At 39.5% G+C, this 19,522-nt stretch overlaps 1 protein-coding gene across 1 annotated transcript in view; it reads left to right on the forward strand.

The window, feature by feature from the left end:
• Window positions 1-2,860: 2,860 nt before the first annotated feature.
• The window catches only part of Trp1 (translocation protein 1), a 194,530-nt gene continuing 177,868 nt past the window's right edge, over window positions 2,861-19,522 (forward strand). The window contains exon 1 of the mRNA XM_067141537.2: window positions 2,861-3,019. Coding sequence (XP_066997638.1) covers window positions 2,984-3,019 — 36 coding nt within the window. The 5' untranslated portion in view covers window positions 2,861-2,983. The remainder of the gene's footprint in view (window positions 3,020-19,522) is intronic.

Here is a 19,522-nt window from a genome sequence, read left to right on the forward strand (position 1 = left end):
TAGATGACGTCCCAGGCGACCAAAGCGAACTTAATTTGCCCCACTCTCCCTGTCTGGATGTAGCAATTATCCACTTCTCCTTTAAAACTGGATCGGCTGGAAATGATTGAAAACTCCAGTTGTTCTTCTTTCTTTGACGAATTGGACTTACAGTACGATATACCATATTTTATAGTGTATATCAAATTTACTTGGAGTTCATTTGAACACTAACAATAAGTGAAATCTATACGTAAACGTATTAAAAACACTTTTCTCCATATGTTAATACACTACAACACATGCAAACTATAGCACGATGTTGAGACATCTGGCGGCGGTACCGTTAGGCCTACTGCGAACTTATTTGGGGACGGTTTTTATGCTCAGAACTAGCGCACACTTCCTGGCCTTGTATACTCGTAGGCAACGATAGATCACAATCAAATAGCATACAAGGAAGTAGGCAATTCAAAGAATATTTATCATACTGGTTTCTAACAGCGTTAGCCAGGAGTGGTTAAAGTGTATCCGGCCGCAAAAATTGAAACCAAGTTCCTGTGAACCGAAGGCAACAACGTGGACATTGGACATTTTCAGCCAAGGAGCTGTATATAAATTATAAACAATCAATAAAAAGAATGAATAACATTTTATTAAAATTAATAAATACAAATTAAATTATAATGAATGTCGTCGTAAAGCTCATTTCAGAAACTTTATTTTTCCTAGGTGTACGCTTATTTTTTGGCCGGCATTGTATTTGTATTTCCTTTATAATATCGTCCATATGTAAAAAAACACTAATCGTCGATAAAATAATGTTTGAACATTATTTTGTTTACTTTTCTTCTGATGTTTACTTTCTGTATCTACTTCATTATTGGCGAACGTCTGTTCATCTTATCTTCAGTGGATTTTTAACTATGTAATTAAATAACATATCCGCACTAGACGCAGTAGGTATATCTGAATTACCTGTTTGGTAATCGTTCCGAAGAACATTTAGTAAAATTTGTAGCGTCGTAAGCAGTGTTCTGAAACGCAGCACTATACGGGTGTTTGTGCGTACACAGTAGTGTGCTATCACAGTATCACAGTTTTCCCACTTTCCAATGAGAGGCAATTCCGTTGCAAGTAAATGATTTGACTGACAAGGGGGCATTCCCTACATGTCACCACCGATTTCGCTCAAATTTATAGAACATGCAGGGCTTGGCTAGAAAGGAAAGTACCCGAAGTGGGAACTCCAGATGGCCAAGCGTATCGAAAATAAAAATGTTGAAGTGGCTCTCGCACCGTATAAGCCACTAACGTAAGTGCGCACGCCGAGCAGTAGTTCGCGTAGCGGTAAGAGCTGGGACTGGTAATCGGATGGTCGCTGGTTCGACACCTCGTGTGGAGACTTTCTTTATTCTATGGAGACGTTGAAATAACGATTTGGTTGTAAAATGCGGCGTTCATGACTTGTGCTAGATGCAGAACTAATTATTGTTTCCCCTGTTTCTACGATAAATATCATCCCGACATACTGTATGTAAAGCATCGAATGTCAATGAATAAAGTTTTGAATTTTCATGTACAAAGTCTTTTCGTACGCGCTTTAATTACAATCCTTTGTTGAAAAGTCTGATAATAAAATCCCAAATTTTTACCCGTTCTATGCCTTTTGAGTATAAATAAATAAATAAATAAATAAATAAATAAATAAATAAATAAATAAATAAATAAATAAATAAATAAATAAATAAATAAATAAATAAATAAATAAATAAATAAATAAATGTCCGCCTCTGTGGTGTAGTGGTTAGCGTGATTAGCTGCCACCCCCGTAGGTCCGGGTTCGATTCCCGGCTCTGCAACGAAATTTGAACAGTGGTACGAGGGCTGGAACGGGGTCCACTCAGCCTCGGGAGGTCAACTGAGTAGAGATGGGTTCGATTCCCACCTCAGCCATCCTGGAAGTGGTTTTCCGTGGTTTCCCACTTCTCCTCCAGGCAAATGCCGGGATGGTACCTAACTTAAGGCCACGGCCGCTTCCTTCCCTCTTCTTTGCCTGTCCCATCCAATCTTCCCGTCCCTCCACAAGGCCCCTGTTCAGCATAGCAGGTGAGGCCGCCTGGGCGAGGGATTGGTCATCCTCCCCAGTTGTATCCCCGACCCACAGTCTGAAGTTCCAGGACACTGCCCTTGAGGCGGTAGAGGTAGGATCCCTCGTTGAGTCCGAGGGAAAAGCGACCCTGGAGGGAAAACAGATTAAGAATAAATAAATAAATAAATAAATAAATAAATAAATAAATAAATAAATAAATAAATAAATAAATAAATAAATAAATAAATAAATAAATAAATAAATAAATAAATAAATAAATAAATAAAATGGATTATTCACCTCTTTGCTTAATTGGAAAATGAATAATATAAAAGTGGAGAGGAAAAAGAGAAGTCTCTACACGGGAAGTCGACCTCACAAGCACCGAATTATTAGCCCGAGCTATTACCGATACGCCAACTACTAGTCGGCGTGCGCACCTACGTAAGTAGCCTATACGGTGCGAGAGCCACGTCAACATTTTTATTTTTTATTTTCTATACGCTTGGCTATCTGGAGTTCCCACTTCGGGTACTTTCATTTCTAGCCAAGCCCTGCACGTTCTATAAATTTGAGCGAAATCGGTGGTGACGAGTAGGGAATGCCCCCTAGTGAGCATAGATGTCTGATAACTTAGCGCAGAGATAAGTATTCATTAGTTGGCATTTTGTTTCAGCGGCAACACGTGTTTTAACTAAAACGTCCAGATTATTTTGAGACCTTCGTAAACATCTTTGGAAAAATTGCTTCGTTCATTTTCTACATACGATTTAATACTTATCTTCTTTGACTGTTCGGTTTGACAACTGTCCACGATTATTTTGCGGAACTGGATGTGAAGGCCCAGGAACTTCGTTGTCGGTATTTGTCAACGGACTTAAGTTAAATTTGACGTGCGTAGTGAATGTGAAGATGGCTGAGAAGAGGAAGGGAAAGAAGCGCAAGGAGGTTTGTTGATGGAAATATGACGTTTGTTGCTCGTATTAGGGTTAATACGTTAATTATTCGGAAGCTCCAGTTCGTTTTTCGGTTGTAAGATATAACCTTTTAGGATTCCTGTGACAGTGACGTAGGCGAGTTTCGATCAATTAAACATTCCTCATTTGAACATAAAGAGCGTGTCTTAAATGCGTAAGCAAGGTGTGAAATTCTAACATAAGTTGCATTCTTAACTGCTTTGTTTATAAGTCGATCAGTATTCCGGTTTCAATGCTGGTGATATTTTGTGAAGTTGGCATGTATGACTACTTATGGTACTACTGTTTATTGGCTGTGTGTCTGTAACAGTGTGCCATCTCTGCACGTTTGTTTACGTGCAGACTAAGGAGGTGCATGATGGCAAGCATAATTGGCAGACATACAAATTTTAGTGAAAAATGGAAGGGTATGTATAGGTACTTTAAGGTAGAAACAGGTTACAAGGAGGACATCCAGGAATCATTAATGAACAAGGGGAGTGTGTACGCGAGGATCTTCAAAAGGCATTTAGTCAGCATTATGTAAACATTGTTGGTTACAAGGATAATGTCCAGATATAGGTGACTAATACTAATGAAGTATTAAAATTTATCCATGATGATAACAAAATTTACAATAAAATACAGAAGTTGGAAACTAGAAAAGGAGCTGGAGATAAGATTTCTAGGGATATACTAAAGGCAATGGTTTGGGATATAGTACCATATCTGAAGAAGGCCTACTTATTTGATTATTGTTTACATGAAAGAGCTATACCAAATGAATGTTAAAACTCTTTACTATGTTCTTTTATGATTCGATCCATGGCAATGATGAACAAGAATTGAGACAAGGAACTTCCCTGCTGGAGTTCTCTTTTGGTTTCAAACCAATCTGATCTTCCATCCCCTACTTGGACACAGCTAAGGCATTTTTGATAGAGCATTTTTACTTTATCAATCAGGAAGTTTGGCACACCTATACCTTTTAGCCATTCCCAGATTATCTCCCTACGCACACTGTCGTAGGCCTTCTCTATGTCCATAAAAACCATCATTAAGTTCTTACCATATTCCCAGTGCTTCTCTGTTAGCATTCTGATGGCAGATATCAGGTCTGTAGTGTTTCGGCTCTTCCTGAACAAGTGTTGGTCCTCCTCCCATAATGGTTCTACTACTACAGTATATTCCTGATTCTTCTTTCAATTATGGCTGGCCCTGTGGTATATGGGTAGCGCCTGCCTCTTATCTGGAGGCCCCGGGTTCATTTCCCGGCCAGGTCAGGGATGTTTACCTGGATGTGAAGGCTGGTTCGAGGTCCTTTCAGCCTTTGTGATTATGATTGAGGAGCTCTCTGACGGTGAGATAGCGACCCCGGTCTCAAGATAATACAGATGTTGATTCCCATAGATCCAAGCATAACGGCCGAGAGGATTTGTCTTACTGACCACTCATCACCTCGCAATTTGCAAGCCTTCGGACTATGTACTGGTCGCTTGGTAGGCCAAGGCCTTTCACGGGTGGTTGTGCCATGGTGTTTGTTTGTTCTTTCTGTTGTCTTCTCCAGAAGTTTGAGTGCGAATGTAGAGTTATGCCGGTATAATTTCTACATTTCTTCCTGTTTCCATTTTTATACAGGGGAATAATGATACCTTTCATACAGTCCACTGGTATTCTGTTCTCTTCCCAGATTACAGAGAGTACTCTGTACAACCATGGTATGCCTTGTGCTCTATCTGCCTTTATCATATCAGCAGTGAGGTAATCAAACCCTGGGGACTTACCATTTCTGGATGGTATAATACAGAATATGCAAAGAAAATTACACTACTTATGAAGGCACCTAGGAGATGTAGCATAGATAAAGGGGATGTAGCTAGGAACAAATTTTGTGGAAAAAGGAAAGAATACAGAGACATGTTAAAAAGATGAATTTTGAGTGGCAATAAAAGATGGCTACAGACATGAATAGAAACTGTAAGGGCAACGATAACCAGGAAGTGTGTATGTGTGTTTAGTTCTCAGCCCGAAGGCTGACTGGATCCTCAACAGCTCCGCCATTAACTGTCATTTGGTGGTAACTCACCTGAACAATTACAATCACCAGAATGTGAAACTGAAAAGACAATGCAGATGTTTACATTCTGGAAAGAGAAGTAGTTGATGCGTTGAATGTTAGCATTTCACCGAGCTCGATAGCTGCAGTTGCTTAAGTGAGGCCAGTGTCCAGTATTCGGGAGATAGTAGGTTCGAACCCCACTGTCGGCAGCCCTGAAAATGGTTTTCTGTGGTTTCCCATTTTCACACCAGGCAAATGCTGGGGCTGTACCTTAATTAAGGCCACGGCCGCTTCCTTCCAACTCCCAGCCCTTCCCTGTCCCATCGTCACCATAAGACCTATCTGTGTCGGTGCGACGTAAAGCAATTAGCAAAAAAATGTTAGCATTTCTGCTATAGACCCTAACATATTCCCCCTTTAATGAACTAGCAAGATAAGAAGCACGAGAAGAAAACAGTATGTAAAAGGAAAGGTGAAAGAATTTGGAACAAGTTATATACAAGAAACATCTTCAAAACTTTGCAAAGTGTATAATGTAGATGGTGCAGAACCTGACGACATTGATGTGTGCACGCAATGTGATGTGTGGTTTCAAAACCTAAATACAGTGGTCTCAGCAGTCATTTACCCTGAGAAGGTACAATTACTGAGAATGTACCAGACAGCTGCTCCAATCAGCAGTTACAGAAATACATGCCCACTTCTCACATTACTTAATTTCAAAAGCCTGTAAAATAAAAAAGGAAAAAGGTATTTGTGTATGCCTAGATTCCTACTGTGGACATCCATTGCAGGATGATACTCTTAATGCTGCTCTGGAATATTCCCTGAGTGATGACAAAGATTATAGCAGGCAAAGCTGTATTCAGGCTGATGTTATCTCTCTAAGTGAAAAAGATATGTGACAAGATCAGTAAGAGAAACATATCTCTTAATATAGAAAGGAAAACCCAAATTTAAAAATTCGTCTTGCAAAATTCTGCTCCTTACAACCAAAATGGATAAAATGACAGTCAGTCAAGGAAGTATGCACATGCATTCACTGCATGTAACAGTCTCCTTTATGGCACCACATGGTCCAGAAAATGCTTTCAAATGTCCATCATCAGTGTGCAGTTCCCATTTTTCAAGTGCTGCACTTGTTGGATCATCCTTGTCCACATGCAAATTCAGCATGGCTACACAAGTTCATTGAGGAGCAGATTTAAGAAAAGAAAAGGAAAAAAAAAAAGAAAAATCATCTGTTTTCAGCAGTGCAGTGGTGATACAGTGAGCCTCTTTCAGCATACTTCTTATCGAGTAGTTATAAAATACACTCAGAGTAAATGAATCTTGGACAATCAATTGATTGCCTAGTAAAGTTTACATTTCAAACCTTGAACCAGTGTAGGCAATTCCAATTCATGGAATGTCATAAAGAAATAAAATCAAGACAAAAGAGAGTAAAAATTCGTGAAAAATATCAGAAACAGAAAATTGCGTGAAGCTAACATATTTTCTATATCTAATTTTGTTATAAAATGCTTCAACAAAATCAGAAATTGTTTTTCTACTCACTTGGAGCACTGTAAAATATACTTATTCTGACTCAGAAATAAACATTTTGCATTACATTTACTCAACATCAGCAAACATTTTAAGTACTTAAGTACCCATGTTTTTTTGACTTTGATTGTAGATAGGCCTAACTTAAAAATATCACATATTTTGCACAAAAAATATTGCCCACTCTGATTATACCTTCTATAATTACAGTGACCAAATAATATCTCTTACAGATTTTATAATGTTCAGGATGGGGATATTAGATAAAATAATACCTAAGGAATCGAAAAATTTCAGATTATCTCATTTTTATGTAGAAACATTTTGATAATTAAAGTTTCCCAGTTATCATTTCTCAAGACAGTTACCATCCTATGACTGTTCATATTTTCAAAACACAATTTTGAAGTTTGCAAAAAGTTACAAATTTTCTTATTTTGTTTTTCCAAATTATGATGACAAAAAGCTCAGAAGTGTGTATATGTCAATCATATCTGATAGTATTGTGAATAAGGTTTCTATTAAAAATAATTTCTGCGCGTAGAGGCGCACGGCTGTGAGCTTGCATCCGGGAGATAGTAGGTTCGAATCCCACTATCGGCAGCCCTGAAGATGGTTTTCCGTGGTTTCCCATTTTCACACCAGGCAAATGCTGGGGCTGTACCTTAATTAAGGCCACGGCCGCTTCCTTCCAACTCCTAGGCCTTTCCTATCCTATCGTCGCCATAAGACCTATCTGTGTCGGTGCGACGTAAAGCCCCTAGCAAAAAAAAAAAAAAAAAAAAAAAAAATTCGGATCTCTATTGCATTTAGTTTAATTACAATTTTTAAAATTTCCCTTCTGTTAAGAAATTTTCACAAATACCCTAATTTAGATAGGCCTATAACATTTTTAACTAATCAACAGAAAATGAAAATTTTAATTTTTGGTAGACCTTACATGGAACTTCAATGTATATATATATATTTATTCAGCAAACTTTTGAAGTACTGATGACACATTCATTCTTCGTCTGTTTGATTTGAGGTGAAATCACCCCCACACATGTACGACACGCAAAATTCTGACTCAGAAGTGTAGAACTGTATTAAACTCAAGACAAAAATGATTATGGTTGATAATAATTATACTTTTAGTATCTTGTTTGATGGTTCGTTTTAGCTGTTATAGGAATTTGTCTAATACTCTCTCCTCTGTTTCTGGTGGTCCAGAGCTGGGAGAGGGGAATATTCTATTATACTTATTCTTTCTTTATTCGTGTCAGAAGTATCAACTTTACTTACAGATATTTAACAAAAAGCAACAAGATATCTACATTCCTACTATACATATATACAAGTCTATTATACATCACAGATAGAGCAACAATATTCGAGATCTAGAAGATGATGCTTGCCCAGTTTTGGGCGACGTCAATAGCGTTGGGGGAGGCTGCAATCAAGTCTTTTATAGTGCACATTGAAGGTCATAAAACACACTGACATAGATGTTGGATCGTCTGCTGCTCTCCGCAATCACAAAGTGATGATTCACTTGAGAAGCCCCACTTCCGCAAATTTACTTTTGTTCTGCCGACTTCCGTACGGAGTCTGTTAAGGGCTTTCCATACTGTCCACTTCTCCTGGTGTCCACATGGAAGACTTTCCTTCGGCTCTATCCAGTTGGAAAGGTGGTGGATTCTTTCTTTCCACATTGTGACTCTAGCATTCTCTGCTTTCCCCTCAAGGTTAACTGATGTGCGGAGAAAACTTTTTCCACCGGGCGAGTTGGCCGTGCGCGTAGAGGCACGCGGCTGTGAGCTTGCATCCGGGAGATAGTAGGTTCGAATCCCACTATCGGCAGCCCTGAAGATGGTTTTCCATGGTTTCCCATTTTCACACCAGGCAAATGCTGGGGCTGTACCTTAACTAAGGCCACGGCCGCTTCCTTCCCACTCCTAGCCCTTTCCTGTCCCATCGTCGCCGTAAGACCTATCTGTGTCGGTGCGACGTAAAACAACTAGCAAAAAAAAAAAAAAAAAAACTTTTTCTAGATTTTAGCCTCTGTGTGGCTGGGTGGTATCCATAGAGAGGATGTGATTCTGAAGATGATGACTGGAGCCTTTCTTTGTTAGCTGCTACCTCCCTACGAATCTCACAGGGAGCAATACCAGCTAAAAGTTGGACCTTCTCAATGGGTGTAGGTTTCAAGCATCCAGTAATGAATGATCCTGCAGCTTCGTTTAAAGTGATGTCGACCTGTTTCGCATGAGCTGACCTGTACCAAACCGGGGAGGCATATTCTCCTGCAGAATAGCATGGAGCTAGAGCTGATGTTCTAATTGTGTGTGGTTGTGTTCCCCAACTTGTTCCTGATAACTTTCGTAGAATGTTGTATCTGGCAGCTATCTTTTGTTTCAGGTTTTGGCAATGTTTCTTATATGTTAATGTGCCATCCAGCATAACTCCCAGCTGATTCCTGCTCGTGGTGCCCCTGCATAGGTACCTGGATTAAAATTCCAGTACTGAACTGAACGTCAGCATTCCAGAAGTATCTACCAGTCAATATTATACTTATTGAAAACCTTCAACCTGTTTTCCAGTCATTGACTGGGTCAGGGATGTAATGAATGAATCATAGATAAGCTATTATTACAATGGGGTCGCCGCTCGCAAGGTGATCATTAATGTCTGATAAATGCTATGAAACGATAATGGAGAGTGTTGCTGGAATGAAACATGACAGGGAAAACCGGAGTACCCAGAGAAAAACCTGTCCTGCCTCTGCTTTGTCCAGCACAAATCTCACATGGAGGGACCGGGATTTGAGCCACGGAGGCTACATTCTACTTATTGCGATGTATAAAATAAAAAAAAGTGGGTTAGTTGCTCTAAAGTCATCTGTATGAAATACTAGCTCAGGATCTCTGATAGAATATTGTAGGGACTGGGCTGAGTGACTCAGACGATTGAGGCGCTGGCCTTCTGACCCCAACTTGGCAGGTTCGATCATGGCTCAGTCCGGTGGTATTTAAAGGTGCTCAAATACGTCAGCCTCGTGTCGGTAAATTTACTGGCTCATAAAAGAACTCGTGCGGGACAAAATTCCAGCACTTCAGTGTCTCTGAAAACCGTAAAAGTATTTAGTGGGACTTAAATGAAATATTATTAATAATATTGTAGGGAGTTCTTAAGATATGTTGTTGTCATTGCACAAACAACATTTGTTTTACATTCATACAATGCATATAGAATTATTAATGATTATAATTTTGGTGGACACTCACAGTAGACTATAATGCCATCAGGGTTCAGTCTGGAAGCCTTTGTGTGTATACTAAGCATACCATAATCCTTACTGCATAGCTAGTGTCAGGACCTTTGCTGTTTCTGTGCCCCTTACCTTGAAATCATTCAGGTCGGTTCTTAATGATATGTACGCTACTTGAGGTCAGTATTTCTCTGACAGTATCATCACCTAGCAGTCTTTTCAGATCCAAGGATGATATGTACACTATGTGATCAAAAGTATCCGGACACCTGGCTGAACATGGCGTACAAGTTTATGGTGCCCTCCATCGGTAATGCTGGAATTCAATATGGTGTTGGCCCATCCTTAGCATGGATGACAGATTCCACTCTCGCAGGCATACATGCAATCAGGTGCTGGAAGGTTGCTTGAGGAATGGCAGCCCATTCTTCACAGAGCGCTGCACTGAGGAGAGGTAGCGATGTTGGTCGGTGAGGCCTGGCACGAAGCCGGCGTTCCAAAACATCCCAAAGGTGTTCTATAGGATTCAGGTCGGGACTCTGTGCAGGCCAGTCCATTACAGGGATGTTATTGTCGTATAACCACTCCGCCACAGACTGTGCATTATGAACAGGTGCTCGATCGTGTTGAAAGATGCAGTCGCCATCCCCGAAGTGCTCTTCAACAGTAGGCAGCAAGAAGGTGCTTAAAACATCAATGTAGGTCTGTGTTGTGATAGTGCCTTACAAAACAACAAGGGGTGCAAGCCCCCTCCATGAAAAGCACGACCAGACCATAACACCACCGCCTCCGAATTTTACTGTTGGGCACTACACACGCTGGCAGATGACGTTCACCAGGCATTCGCCATACCCACACATCAGATTGCCACATTGTGTACCGTGATTCGTCACTCCACACGTTTTTCCACTGTTCAATCGTCCAATGTTTACGCTCCTTACACCAAGCGAGGTGTGTGGCTTATGGGCAGCCGCCCGACCATGAAATCCAAGTTTTCTCACCTCCTGCCGAACTGTCATAGTACTTGGAGTGGATCCTGATGCAGTTTGGAATTCCTGTGTGATGGTCTGGATAGATGCCAGCCTATTACACTTTACGACCCTCTTCAACTGTCGGCGGTCTCTGTCAGTCAACAGACGAGGTTGGCCTGTACAGCTTTCGTGCTGTACGTGTCCCTTCACGTTTCCACTTCACTATCACATCAGAAACAGTGGACCTGGGGATGTTTAGGAGTGTGGAAATCTCACGTATAGACTTCTGACACAAGTTACACCCTATCACCTGACCATGTTCGAAGTCCGTGAGTTCCGCGGAGCGCCCCATTCTGCTCTTTTAATGACTACTGAGGTCGCTGGTATGGAGTACCTGGCAGTCGGTGGCAGCACAATGCACCTAAGATGAAAAACGTATGTTTTTGTGGGTGTCCGGATACTTTTGATCACATAGTGTATATTTCAGGTTAGCAAATATTTTTCTCCCTATTTTTGCTATCAGTGGGTTTTTTCTACCTAAATAGCAGTGGCCATCTTCTTCTTTCGAGGCTTCATTGCCTAAACTGACGTAACTTACATCATTGACTTAGAATACATTCCATTAGTTTTGTTTTAGATTTATTTTTTCATCTTTTACTTCTTCGTGAAGAATGTGCATATCAGATTCTCTGTACTAGGACAAAATATCTGACTAATTCTTTCTGTATAATTTCTTATCTTTCATGTCCCTCAAATGTTATTATCACTTGCAGTTTAGATAGTTATACAGACTGTGAGTAAGCACTCTTTGTATGTTCTTGATTCCAGTCCCCTTCAAAATCAAGAGCTTGAGCCAATCAGCATTATCAAATGGTTTTTCCAGATTTACAACTACCAATTTTGCATGTTTGCTTTCATGACTAACAGTATGGAAGCTGCTGAGGTCTGGGGTGATGCTGAGTAATGACATTCAGACTAGTGCATGACTAGTGCATCTGGATGTTATGAAAGGTACTACTCATTGAGCTGCGATAGCAGTTCATGGCCCAGTGAGGAATGCAGTGGCAAACCACCTAATATGATGATATACATGTTGATTCCCATAGGGAACCTGAAATATTTGTCCTGAATGAGTAAATTTATAATACTAATATAAATGGTCCGGTATTGGACATTATAAATTTTCCAGCTAACTCATTCCTGGTTGCCAGCGTTTCGCCCCCCGTGTGCTAAGTTGGGCTCATCCGTTGTACATAGCACACCCACCAAGACGCGTGGTTAGTGCGTACCGTGGAGGCCACTGCGTAGGATACTTGGAGCCACCGGCAGTGCCAGTGCACTATGAGAGACTTTGTCTCATTATCAAAAATGGATGCCTGCTTGGCCATCAGGTGATATAGATGTTGATTCCCATAGGGAACCTGAAATATTTGTCCCGAATGGGTAAATTTATAATACCAGTGTAATTGGTCCGTTATTGGACATTATAAATTTTCCAGCTAACTCATTACTGGTTGCCAGCGTTTCGCCCCCGTGTGGTAAGTTTACTTATAACTGCATAACTTTTAGTTGTGCTTTCTGAGGATGAAAGGAACGTCCAGCCTGAAGGCTTACAGACTTTTTTGTTAAGTATTTAATTAATAATAATAGTAATGTTGGTTGTATGTCCTAACGACTTTTATGGTTTTTGGAGACACCGAGGTGCCGTAATTTAGTCCCTCAGGAGTTCTTTAACATGTCGGTAAATCTACCAATATGAGGGTTATGTATTTGAGCAGCTTTAAATACCACCGGACTGAGCCAGGATCGAACCTGCCAAGTTGGGGTCAGAAGGTCACCATATCAACCGTCTTGAGCCACCCAGACCGGCTGTTCAGTCTTTGATCAGAAGTAGTCATGTTGGGTGGAAGTTCGTTGTTCCCCCTGGTTATTATATATATCTTAGCATGCAGTATCTTATAAATCTTTCTTCATAGGAGATATAGAAGAGATAGAAGTGTTCATTGCCACTGCAGAGGACCCACCACCCTGTTCTAAGAAGTAACTTTACTCTTACAGTGAAATATAATGAAACTGCCAACATTTTCAGAAGTAGGTGGATGAAGAAACACTGCTATTGGCTTCTTTATAGCCCGTTATTGCATTACTCCCATAATTCATTGCAACTACTTCCTAGATTGATGTCATTGCCAATTACAGCACCCAGGAGATACTGGAGGCTTGTATGCTGCCTTGCGGCAGCTAAGCCGAGTGCATACTCCCCCCACCAGATCTCCTTTGCTTTCCACAGGATTTACCTGCATATGTGGTAGCATTGTCTCAGCAAGTGACACTCCAAGTGATATAACCCCCTAAGAAAGTGTGTTGTCTCCCACGTCCAGTGCCGCACGCTCTGCTGCGGTGCGATACTGAACTTCTGCCTCAAATTGCTTTGCATATTCCTGCATTTTTTTGGGAATCATATGTGTAAGAAATTTACTTTCATGGAATGCTAGACCAATTGTTAGTCTTCACACATGTCGGTATCTGCTCTCTTATGTGTAGGGATGTCAGTGTCATAAGAACGGTCTTATGGGCATGTAGGTCCTGGTCCAGGAGGTTTTGAGACTTCCTAATCGACCCTGACCTACTAACTGCAAGACCTCTCTTACAACGTTAGTGATGGCTATGAAAGCAATTATGGCTGTTATTGTGATAACATTGTTTCAAGTATTAGATAGCATTTAGAACCATGTTCATCCCGACTTGTGCCACCGCTGGTACATGATTTAAAGAAAAATTACCTTTCAAAAATTGCTTTGTATTTAGCATTGCATTCCTTAAAAGAAGACATTGAGTTTTTATACAAACAATGTTGTTTTTCACATGAAACCCCTTTATCTTTGTAACCATTTTAGAGAAATTTTACGCAGTTTATTTTGTGGCACACAACGATATTTGGTGAACATGTGGCAGTCTCATGCCGTCATGCGCCACTGTTGGTACGTGGAATTTCATAGTCGTTGAAGTAGATTTTGATGCTTTGTAATTTCCAAAAGTGCAAGCATGGATGCAACCACTTTAATAAGTAATCAGAGAGTGCTCTTTCAATGTATCTGTGCATCTCTCATGTTCAACAAATATTGAAACGATTTACTGTTAATTTTTTACGGGTTGCATTGTTTTCGTAGGCCTATAGCATAAAACTGTACGTTTTGCTGGAACAGTTTTAGAAAGAGTAAAACCACAATCGTATTTTAATTTGTGGTAGGCTTAAATATTAATTATGGATCCTGATGAGATTGATGAAATTGTAAATGAAGACGTGTGTTTATGAACTTATTGATGTATCAGTGTCTGGTAATGAATATTTACCATCAGATACCAAAAGTGATAGCGACCCTATAAGTGTGGTAGAAGAAAGTAAGAAAGAAGGATGTGATGCAGGAAGGAGTGGCGGTGAGCCAGTACAAATGGTAGTAAGTGCTATTCATAACGTTCACGTAAATAATATTTTAGTGTGGACTGACTTGAAAGCCACGTGCGGTAATTTCCTTTTTCTGGACGGCCAGGGCTGCAGTATAATTTGGATGTAACAGACCCTTTTACAGTATATAAGCAGTTTTGAGATGATGAAATCTTAGATGCAATTGTTTTAGAAACCGACAGATATGCAACGCAATACGCCACCTGTAGAAGAGTAAAAGGACTCTCACCAATGGCTGATTGGAAGGACTGCACAAAAGACTAAATGAAGAAGCTGCTTGAAGTTTGCATGGTCACGGGCATTTGTCCTTTTCCCCAAACAAAAATGTACTGGTCTAACAATCCTATGTATGGACATGAGGTTATAAGGAAACTACGACAAGGGACCGATTTGTTAGACTTTGATTTGCAACTGCTTTCTTTTCTTAAACATTTTATTTTTGTCAAACCTGTGTATTCTTACTCTCTGAAAGTTAATTTGCATTGGAATGTAATAAACCAACCTCATTGTTATAACTATATGCAATTTTGTAATCTTACATCATGTTTAAATGGATAAAATGCTGGGTTTTCGTAATTTAAGGAGGTTATTGAATAACCGTTATTTAAAAGTTTTGTTATGCACCAATTTATGTTATATCATGTGCCACCGGTGGTACACAATGTATACAGTCCTAATAAAGCCAAAGCATTACTCTATTACCTTGCACAAAACGCCGACTGCAATATAAAGCGATATGTATCTTGAACAACATTGTGTGCCACCGATGGCGCACGTCAGGTTTCATAAAAGGACAGCTTGTGCCACCGGTGGCGCACATTGGAATTTAGGGAACTCGATGGTTGTTCACCGTCGGGCTGAATGTGTTAAATTGTGCCTTTTTTTTTTTTGCCTATTGTGCATGCATATTGAATGCAGTAGCTGTACTATGCTAACTTATCCCTAGGCAACCAGTAATCTGTGGACACTGAGCAAAATTGTCTGTGCTGTATGGTTTGTGTAGCTGTAAGTAACATTGTGTGCCACCGATGGCGCACGTCAGGTTTCATAAAAGGACAGCTTGTGCCACCGGTGGCGCACATTGGAATTTAGGGAACTCGATGGTTGTTCACCGTCGGGCTGAATGTGTTAAATTGTGCCCTTTTTTTGCCTATTGTGCATGCATATTGAATGCAGTAGCTGTACTATGCTAACTTATCCCTAGGCAACCAGTAATCTGTGGACACTGAGCAAAATTGTCTGTGCTGTATGGTTTGTGTAGCTGTAAGTTTGCTTATAGCAAAAGGAGAGTTCAAAAAACACTATCGGCAGTCCTGAAGATAGTTTTCTGTGGTTTACTATTTTCACACCACAGAAATACTGGGACTATGCCTTAATTAGGCCACAACCTCTAGCTTCTTGGTTCTTGGCCTTTCATATCCTGTCATTGCCAAAAATCCTTTACGTGTCAGTGCAACATTAAACATAGCATCTCATCAGCCACCATAGCTGCTTCTCATCCTGGTACTTTATCATGTACTTCTTTCCCTTAACTCTGTTCCAATGTGTTCCTGCATTGCTGTCTTTAGTCATGGCCTGGCCCACACTATGTAGCCACATCACACAGGGAGTTGGTGGCTGTCCTACACAGGCACAGCTGTGGGGATATAAACATGATAAATTCAAGACCCAGCTACTTGTATTTCAAAACAGTGATGAATGATTGTAGACCTATATCACTGTCAACATTGCACTGTACTTTTAAACATAATATTTAAGAAGTTCAGTCAATAAAACATACACATACAATGTCATTAAAAACTACTTTATTTATAATACACTGTATTACTTCCTTAATCTTTAGTAAGCTCTTGAAACTTAAGGGGATCGGTACAGTAAACAAACTTCAAAAATTTGATTTTTCAAAGTATTTTTTAATGTTTAACTGCACTCCTCTAGTGCATTTTGGAGAAAGAATTATTTAAATATCTGCATTAGTTTAGGAGTTATGACTTAAAATGTTAGACATTGCATAGGCTATTTAGAGAACTCTGAACGTTCTGAGATAACATATGGCGTAGGGTACATAACATACATTGGTGATGGTGACACAAAGTCATTCAAAGCTGTGTCAGGTATGCAAGCATATGGTCCTAGTGTATCAATCACCAAACCTGAATGTGTTGCTCATGTTCAGAAACGTATGGGCACACGACTGAGAAATCTTAAGAAAGAATTCAAGGGGAAAAAACTATCAGATGGCAAATTGCAGACTGGCAGATTCTGCAATAAATACTCTGTTGACCTACTGTGGAAATGCCAGAAGAAGTAATTCAAGATCAGTAAATGGTATGAGAACTGCTATCTGGGCTAGTTAGTACCATAAAAGCTCATCTGATGAAAATCCCTTCTTTACTTCTGCCCAAAAGGAGATAATTCCTGGTGCCCGTACCAGTGATCTGTCACTGCAGGCACAGTTCAAGAGTACAAACACAAAAACATATTACCTTCAGCTGTTATGGATGTGATTAGGCCTGTTTTCAAAGATTTAGTTGCTACTGAACTGTTGAAAAGGTGTTTAGGTGTTTATACACAGAATGATAATGAGTCTCTCAATGCTGGGAGTTGGAAAGTGGAAATACAATTGTGAAGATTGCCATAAATGATGCAGTTATGACATTTAATGATGGAGTGAAGAGCAGGTTGGCTGTACTGAAAAAATGGGCATGAATCCTGGTGTCTTTTGTGAACGTGCAATGCTACAAGAGGACGTGATGCGTATAAATTCTGCAGACGAAAGGGTACAAGAACCCACAAAAGAGGCCAGAAAAAGCAGAAGAAGATAAAGACTGGAAAATGAAGCTGAGAGGTCTGCTTTAGAGGGAACATATTATGCCCCAGGAGTTTTTTAGCAGCCACTGGAAGGCTGCTGTGTCTTTACAGGGGTCATATAACTTTGCAGCTCATTTTCTCAAAACTATATTTTTCAAAACCGTTTTCCTTGTAACTCTTGAATTGTAGGGTGTATAACAATGCCACTTTTCTCTCATAATCTTGGTGATAGTGTCTACAAAACTGACCAAATTCATGGGCCTAGGGTTGATAATTGTTTGGAAAAAAATGTTTACATGCAAGAAAAATGACCAAAATATGCAATATTTAAGTAACACGAAATTAAAAATACTAATTTTGTGAATATAGTTCTGGAAGTGGTCAGTTTTGTAGCTGTAACTTCAATATATTTAAAAAAGCAGAACACTAAACTATCGATAAAAGGCCCAGCTATGAAGGAAACGGCGAGCACAGACACACAAAGAGCCGCCATTTTGAATAATTAATTGGCGAGTTTGTTAATGCCAAAATCGATTCTTAGATATGTGCTTGCATAGTAAACATGTAGTATGCTTCATTTAGAAAGTTTCATTGTTGTACATACAGTAGAAGCTGATATAAAAGTGATTTAAAATATCCAAATTTTGAAGGTTGTTTACTATACCAATCCCCTTAACATGATTCACTCTGTTATTATGTTCAACACAATGTTTTCATTCCTTATAAATGTATTTCTTGTAAGATATTTTGGTATATTGTTGCTAAATCTGACCCTGTAAGTTGTTTAACCGTAGTATCTTATTACCTCTTTGAAATGAACAAAGGCAGAAGAAACTAAAAATGATACAACACATTTCACGAGATTTTGTTCACCCTGAACAATCGTTCATTTTTACAGTTTAGAGTTCCCTTTACATGTATTTTATCAACTTGAAGATTCATAATTTTGTTACTCTCAAAGTCAGCAACTTGCTTAAAGAAATATGCATTCTCATTTACTAATGAAGGCGAAACTTCAAAAGAAGCAGAATGAACTTGTAATAGTTGACACACTGTTGCCTAGGACTTTCATGAATATTAGACAAAACTGATTACATAAAATATATAATTTTTTGAGGCAGCTGTCATCACAGTTCTCATTGTTTTCCAACCGTAATTTCAATTTTTGTAAAGAGCATCAATTAGAGATGTTCTTGTTTTTGTTTGAGTCATCAGTCCATAGACTGGTTTGATGCTGCTCTCCATGCCACCCTATCCTGTGCTAATCTTTTCATTTCTCTGTAACTAGTACATCATACATCTTCTCTAATCTGCTTGCCATATTCATACAGTGGTCTACCCCTACCGTTTTTACTGCCTACACTTTCTTCAAAAACTAACTGAACTAGTCCTGAGTGTCTTAAGATTTGGCCTGTCATTCTATCTCTTCTTGCCGTCAAATTTAGGCAAATCGATCTCCTCTCACCAATTTGATTCAGTACCTCTTCTTTCATGATTCGATCTATCCATCTCACCTTCAGCATTTTTTAGTAATACCACATTTAAAAGCTTCTGTTCTTTCTTCCTGAGCTAGTTATCATCTATATTTCATTTCCATACAATGCCACGCTTCAAAAATATCTTTGATGTTCGAAGTGACCAATTTTATTTTCCTGGGCCGATGACCTTCGATGTTAGGCCCCTTTAAACAACAAGCAAACATTTTATTTTCTTAAGAAAGGCCTTCCTTGCTTGTGCTAATCTGCACTTTGTCATTCTCACTTCTGCCACTGTTATTTTACTACCCAAGTAACAATATTCATGTACTTCCTATAAGACTTCATTTCTTAATAAAATATTTCCCGCATCACCTGACTTTGTTCGACTGCACTCCATTACTTTTGTTTTGGACATAGGTCTACTTATTTTCATCTTGTACTCCTTCCTCAAGACTCTGTTCATACCATTAAGCAATTTTTCTAGATCTTCTGCAGTCTCAGATTAAATAACCATATCGACATATTTCAGAGTTTTGATTTCCTCTCCTTGGATTGTGATTCCCTTTCCAAATTTCTGCAGCATTGCCTTACTCCTTTCTGGATTGCTCCTGCTTTTTTCAAAGCCCTCGATTCTTCTCACTGTAGACTGATTTTTATGCAGATTGTAGATAATTCTTCGTTCTTGGTATCGGATCCCGATCGCCTTCAGAATCTCAGATAGCTTGGTCCAGTCAACATTATTGAATGCCTTTTCTAGATCTACTAATGCCATGTACGCGGGATTGTCCTCCTTAATTCGGTCCTCTAAGATCAGACGTAAAGTCAGGATTGCTTCATTTGTTCCTACATTTATTCTGAAGCCAAGTTGATCTTCTCCCAGCTCAATTTCAGCTTATCTTTTCATTGTTCCATAAA

Source organism: Anabrus simplex, chromosome 2 (assembly GCF_040414725.1).
Source record: "Anabrus simplex isolate iqAnaSimp1 chromosome 2, ASM4041472v1, whole genome shotgun sequence".
Classification (NCBI taxonomy): Eukaryota; Metazoa; Arthropoda; class Insecta; order Orthoptera; family Tettigoniidae; genus Anabrus; species Anabrus simplex.